At 39.3% G+C, this 6723-nt stretch overlaps 1 protein-coding gene across 2 annotated transcripts; it reads left to right on the top strand.

Annotated features, from left to right (window-relative positions):
- The first annotated feature begins 289 nt into the window (after positions 1-289).
- LOC146555441 (tetraspanin-8-like) lies at positions 290-5637 on the top strand. 2 transcript variants are annotated; one of them, XM_085251745.1, is made up of 9 exons: positions 290-564; positions 868-939; positions 1024-1140; positions 1524-1598; positions 1819-1914; positions 3938-4048; positions 4122-4166; positions 4258-4314; positions 4774-5637. In XM_085251745.1, exons 1-9 carry the CDS (start codon positions 505-507, stop codon positions 4894-4896), a joined length of 756 nt encoding a protein of 251 aa, XP_085107871.1. In that variant the 5' UTR covers positions 290-504; the 3' UTR covers positions 4897-5637. The 2 variants fall into 2 exon arrangements, with proteins under 2 accessions (XP_085107871.1, XP_085107870.1); XM_085251744.1 differs by having other exon boundaries at positions 293-564; positions 4258-4341.
- Positions 5638-6723: the final 1086 nt, after the last annotated feature.

Genomic DNA, 6723 nt, shown 5'->3' with positions numbered 1-6723 from the left:
AATACTCCTCTAAATATATCTCTCACTATTTAAAAAACTCTGAGTACATTGTGTGCAGATGCAGTAAAAATTACTTTGAGCTGTAGAGGAATAAACTGACTTTCGGTAAGTTATCTCTCCTCCTGCTGACGACAGATTCTCATAAAAGTAAAATGAGTCATGTCTCCACATCTGGATCGTTTTAAACGGGGCATAACACCGCCCTCTCCTCCATTCCAGCCAGCCTGAGAACAGCTTCCCTCCCTGTTCACAGCAACAACTATTTCCACTGGATTTAACTGGAAGGAGGAAGACCCTGCGTTCAACCTCCCCTTGTTAAACAAGCATTCCACACAAGTTTCCACCTCTAACATACCGGACGTCCCGCCCAGCAAAGCCCTGAAACCCTTCAAAGCAGCTCACTCAGCTGCTCTCCTCTCACTTCACTTCACTTCGCTGCAGTCGGAGCTCATCTGGACTTTGGGAACAGTACTGTTATTTTGACTGCATTTTCCAGCTGCAAACATGGCTCAGATCAACATCTGCCTCAAACACATCTTCACTGTCTTCAACATATTCTTCATGGTGAGTAAAGAGATTTAGCAAATGATAATCGCAGACTTTAATCCAGAATCTCCTTAAAGACTTCAAACCAGTCAGCAGGCAGACGCAGCAGTCAAAAACAACCACATTTGCCTCCTTTTTTTACATGTAAATGAAACTGAAGCTTAGAAGAGTAAAATAAACCGACATCAACTCAACACGTTTGTTCTTACTTTCAGAGTTTGTTGTTGTGCTCGTCCACGTGCGTGGCTGTGCAGTCATTTCATATCCTGGTTGTGTTTAAAGGATCCAGCAGCTCTAACCAGACTGTTTCTGTTTGTTCAGGTTGTTGGTGGAGTTGTCATCCTCCTCGCTTTGTGGTGCCAGTTCTTCATGAACATTCAAGGAGGATACAACGTGAGGACACATTCAAACATAAATGTAACATGTGGGAACAAACAGACAAAGCCCATTAACCTTTCGTGACACTTCTGTCCACAGCTGGAGGGTCACGCTACCAAACTCTTCATTGTCTACATCATTGGTTTCATCACCATGATGATTGCTGTACTGGGAGCCTATGGAGCCCACAAGGAGAGCAAAGTGGCCCTGATCATGGTGAGCACAAAGATCTCCACAACCTCAGAATGAAAGTTTAGTCATTTAGCTGCCAACAATCTCATTGACTTAATAAAGAAAAGAAATTGTTCATCAACCTAAATGAAGCCATTTAGCTCCAAATGCTCTAAAATGAGCTGCTGTGAAAAATAGTTTGAGGACTCTATCAGTGTTAGAACTGTCCAGCTGATCAGCACTGTCTTATTTTTCTTCCTTATAAAACCATAAATAATGATGATGTAACAGTGTCGCTTCAATGATTTGTTTCTGAAATGTGACTTTGAAGCCTCAACATGTTTGTGAAAGTGGTCAGGGTAAAGTAATTTCAGTAATTCCACATACTGAAGATATCAGATTAAAAGTCTTTGTGTACCTCTCTGCAGTTCCTGGTGTTCATGTTCACAGGATGTCTGTTGATGCTGATGACTGGAATCCCTGCTGCCAGCTCTTATCCTCAGGTAAGGACAGGACGCTTGGAGTCAAGTACATAAAAGTATTTGATTTGATTTAACTGGAAATGTTTTTTTTAAATATGTACTTTAAAGTCAACTCAGTTAATACAGACACATTTTCATTACCTTGAAATGTCAGATGTTTTTTAATGATGATCTGTCTACATTAAACATTTTTGTATCCTGTAAATTTAATTTATGATATAAAAATGTTTCATGTTTGCAGGTCAAAGGCAGAATGGAGGAGAGATTCCGCAAGTTTGTTCCTCTGGACAAATCTCGAAAGGATGTGAGGAACATGGCTGTGGACATTCAGAAACAGGTAAGATATTCTAACCTGCTCAGGGTTGTCTCTTTATTTATTTTAAATATCTTATTTTGTTTTTTAATTTTCATTATTTAGATGTTATATTTTTTAATGTGAATTTAGGGCCCTTGAGTGTTGGCTTTATTCCCGAGCTACAGTCATGGGAAAATGAAAGTAAACCCTCTTTAAAGTCGAAGGTTTTGTCTATCAGGACATAATACTTGTAATCTTCCCCTTAGCAGGTCTTAATATTAGGTAAAAAAAATAACTTCAGGTGAACTATGAAACATGACATATGACATTGTGCCATTATTTATTCAACAAAACTATGTTAATTCAATTCAATTCAATTTTATTTATAGCGCCAAATCACAACAAAAGTCGCCTCAAGGCGCTTCATAGATACAGAGAAAAGCCCAACAATCATATGACCCCCTATGAGCAAGCACTTTGGCGACAGTGGGAAGGAAAAACTCCCTTTTAACAGGAAGAAACCTCCGGCAGAACCAGGCTCAGGGAGGGGCGGGGCCATCTGCTGCGACCGGTTGGGGTGAGAGAAGGAAGACAGGATAAAGACATGCTGTGGAAGAGAGACAGAGGTTAATAACAGATATGATTCAATGCAGAGAGGTCTGTTAATACATAGTGAGCGAGAAAGGTGACTGGAAAGGAAAAACTCAATGCATCATGGGAATCCCCCGGCAGCCTATGTCTATTGCAGCATAACTAAGGGAGGATTCAGGGTCACCTGGTCCAGCCCTAACTATATGCTTTAGCAAAAAGGAAAGTTTTAAGCCTAATCTTAAAAGAAGAGATAGTGTCTGTCTCCTGAATCCAAACTGGAAGCTGGTTCCACAGAAGAGGGGCCTGAAAACTGAAGGCTCTCCCTCCCATTCTACTTTCATTACTGACAGCAGTAAGAGTTAAGTTTATTGTCACACACTCTAACACTGTTAGAGTGTGTGACAATAAACTTAACTCTTACTGCTGTCATGAATAAAGAGTTCATGACAGTACAATTATAAAAAGATTGAACAAGTGACTTTAAGAGTTGCCAGGAGGAAGTCTTTTTTCTCTAAAATGAAAAACATAGCAGCAAAGTTTAGGTTTGCAACCTTCACTTTGTTCTCGGACCACCGAGAACAAAGTGGAGATTTTTGGTCATAATGAACAGTGGCATGTTTGGTCCAAACTAAAGACATCATATCAGCATTAAAACCTCAGAACAACTGGGCTAATCTTATAGCCATGGGATCTGGTCAACTTACAGTCCCTGAGTCAACCTTGAACTCCTCTGTATACCAAAGTGTTCTAGAGTGTAATGTGAGGCTATCTGTCCACGTATGTCCGAGTATGATCAGAACAATGATCCCAAGCACAACAGCTTGTCTATAACAGAATGGCTGAAAAAGCAAAGAGCCATGGTGCTGTAATGGTCCAGTCAATGTCCAGACCCCAACCTGACTGAAATGGTGTTGTGGGACCTCCAGAGAGCTGTCTCCACAACCATCAATGAACTTGTTAATGACGTTAACCAGAACAGTTGACCAAAATTCCTCCACAGCAATGTGAGAGACTAATAAAACCTTATGGAAAGGCTGCAACAAGTAATGTTTGCCAGTTATTGCTGCATGATACTAAACGGTGGGTGTTCTTAGTTTTTCACACAGCACTCAAGCATTTTAATGTGATTTTTATAAATGAAGACCCTGGGTTAGATGTATTTTAAGCCCTGATATGTAAAACCTTGGAACTGACAGAAGACGTGTTTTCTTTTTCCCATCACTGCAGGTCTCTGTGTTATACACAGTTAATGGTTAGGAGCAAGCAAGCTTTCAGAATAAGAGCGAGTAAACTGTCCACAAGTAATTTGATACATTATCATTGTCTCGAATTTGTTGTTGTTGTGGTTGTTTTTTTAAAAAGTTGAACAAAAAACCCTCACACATACTTTTTATAGTCTGCTTCCAGCTGTCGTCTCATCCTCCTGAAGATGAGTAACTCTCCTCTTTTTTTCTTGTCCTGCTGCTGTTTGTAGTTTCGCTGCTGTGGTCTGTTCAGCTACAAAGACTGGGAGAACATCCCCGAGTCCTGTGTGTGCAGCCAGGAGGAGGAGAAGGAGGGCAAGTGTCAGACTCTGAGAAAAAACGTAAGCATCGGCGCACCCGCTCGCTTCACTTCTATTCAGTGTGTCACAGTTTGTAACGTCTTTATTTTTGCAGCTTTACCAGATTTTAACACGGCAGAGAAAGTCCGTCTACACTAAGGTAAGCGACCCAGCACCGTTTTGAAAAAGCTTAAGTCATTTGTGTGTCCATGACAGAAACTAACAGTTTTCATTTTTCCTTCTATTTTCAGACCTGCTTTCCCACCATCATGGACCACATCCAGTTTACTAACAAAATCAACATTGTGGTCAGCTTCACTCTGGCTATTCTAGCTGTGAGTATTATCACTTATTTAAGGATTCAGCAGCATAAATGCCTGATCTGTAACTTAAAATCTGCATTCTCCCCTTTTAGTCACTGTTAGTCACTATTTATTATTCACATCTAAAATTAGGGTTATAACTTTTTGTTGACTGTGAGGTCCTTAGACCCTGTGCCACAGTGGGGAGAAATTCAGCTTTTTTACCATCAGGCAGAAATGTTTTTGTGGTCAGATATTGGGAGTCAAATCTGTTTTAAAATTGTTTTCAGCAAAGTTTGATACCCCCACGTTTGACATGCTGAAAAATTATAGCATCTGTTTCTGAACAAAAAGGAAACTAGTACAAAATCTAATTCCAAAAAGTAAAAAAAGAATTTAATAACATTAAAATTTAACCTTAAATAAAACCTGATGCCTAACTTATCTTCCTGTGTTCCCCAATAGCTCCTTGGTGTGATTCTTTCCTCCATCATGGTGTACCACCTGTATCGCTTCAACAGCCACACCATGATGATCCTCACGAGACCACCAAAATACAACGAGATGTGCAAACCTCCACCATACTAGTCAAAGTATGACAGAGTTTATTTCTTTTGCTAGCTTGGTGCACAGATTTCTGGAGCCCTGTCGAGTCTGTTTTCTTGAATTTGAAAATGACATATTTGGTTGAGGTTTATATCATTGTGCCTTATGTCTTCATGATGAAGTTGTCTAAATTGAGATCATCAGTTTCAAGCGACTTGAAAAACGATACTTAATAAGCTTAAATTGAAATGAAAACGTCTAAAATTTGACTGGACTCTTTTAACTCAACCTTTATCAGAAATCCTTATTTTCATCACATTAACAATGAGAAAATGTCTAAAAAGGAAAAATAACTGAATCTAGTGATTTCCAAAGCTGAACAGAGGTGATGGCTTACAACACCAGCTATTAGCCACCTACTATGCAGTCTTGAGACCATTCCCAGCCAAATCATTGCTCACTGACACCTTTGACTCATGTGACCTGTTATGTTTCTAGAATGCAATGTTACTGTTACTAATTCTGTTTGCGATGGTAACATTTGATGAAATTAAAAGCCACATTCCTTTTCTATCTCATGTGAAGTTTCTTAGTAATACAAAGACAGTTAAGTTATATTTTGAAAACTGAGAACTGTGTTGATGCAGCTACTTGTAAAAATGTTTATAAAGGGAAATATTTTTGTATATTGTTTTGGTATTTTTAGTGTCTTCTTTGTGTCATGTTTGATTCTTCTGATGTAAACTGTAAATCTAAAGGTTTTACAGGATTAAATGGTGACAAAAGAAAGTCTGTGTCTGTGTGAAATCTTCTTCTGTTGTACAAAAAAGGAACTTATTCTCACTGCATTTTTGTTGACTGTCAGACTGTTGACTGACAAAGGTTATGGTAAATGGCCTGTATTTATATAGCGCCTTACTAGTCCCTAAGGACCCCAAAGCGCTTTACATATCCAGTCATCCACCCAGTCACACACAGGTGATGGCAAGCTACATTGTAGCCACAGCCACCCTGGGGCGCACTGACAGAGGCGAGGCTGCCGGACACTGGCGCCACCGGGCCCTCTGACCACCACCAGTAGGCAACGGGTCAAGTGTCTTGCCCAAGGACACAACGACCGAGACTGTCCAAGCCGGGGCTCGAACCGGCAACCTTCCGATTACAAGGCGAACTCCCAACTCTTGAGCCACGATCGCCCCGGTCCACGACTGATTAAAAAAAATAAAATAAATATATCACATTGATTTTTACATTCAGTAACATTTCAGTTGTTTTTTTTTTTTTTTGCCATTATAGTAGAACTTGGTGAGCTGAGAAGCCTGCAGTCTGAGACTGAATTGCTCTGTTAGCATAATATGTTATGTGAAGTCTTTAAGATATGATCCTTCTCATATTTGCATATAAACTTTGAATTTAATTGAACCATTGGAGAGACGCAAATATGAGCGAAATAATAAAAAACAAATAAGTCTATGAACTCAATCTTCAACATCACCACGAGACACGATGCTTCAAATTTTAGCAATATTGTGCAAATTAATGTGTTTAATAAGTGCGCTGAACAACATATGCTGGCAAACAAGAGATCTACAATTTCTCACAGTGTTATTGGACCCATCTAATTGCCATCTAAAGTAAATATCCGGTTAGAGATCCTGTTTCCAAGATTTTTATTACTGAGTGCAATAAACCTCAATTTATGTCTGAATTTAAAAGTAGGCAATTAAAAGTGAACCAGGTTTTTTGTGATAAGCTTTTAGTTTAATCTGCAGAATTCTATATTTGGCTTCATAGATAAATACAGCACGGTGTCATCTGCATAGCAATCAAAATTTATGCAGTTTTTTTCTAATTATATTGCAGAAGGGA

Source organism: Mchenga conophoros, linkage group LG17 (genome assembly GCF_057382185.1).
Source record: "Mchenga conophoros isolate Kocher_MC1m ecotype Shallow Benthic linkage group LG17, M_conophoros_male_GT1.1, whole genome shotgun sequence".
Taxonomy (NCBI): Eukaryota; Metazoa; Chordata; class Actinopteri; order Cichliformes; family Cichlidae; genus Mchenga; species Mchenga conophoros.
This window is presented reverse-complemented; position numbering and strand designations above follow the sequence as displayed.

What these genes read in the sequence shown, in the direction of transcription:
- LOC146555441 (XM_085251744.1), top strand. Translation starts at nt 505, where the DNA reads ATGGCTCAGATCAACATCTGCCTCAAACACATCTTCACTGTCTTCAAC. An exon ending in GTCAGACTCTGAGAAAAAAC is followed by an intron (nt 4,049 to 4,121) that starts GTAAGCATCGGC and finishes TTATTTTTGCAG; the next exon opens with CTTTACCAGATTTTAACACG. An exon ending in GAAAGTCCGTCTACACTAAG is followed by an intron (nt 4,167 to 4,257) that starts GTAAGCGACCCA and finishes TTCTATTTTCAG; the next exon opens with ACCTGCTTTCCCACCATCAT.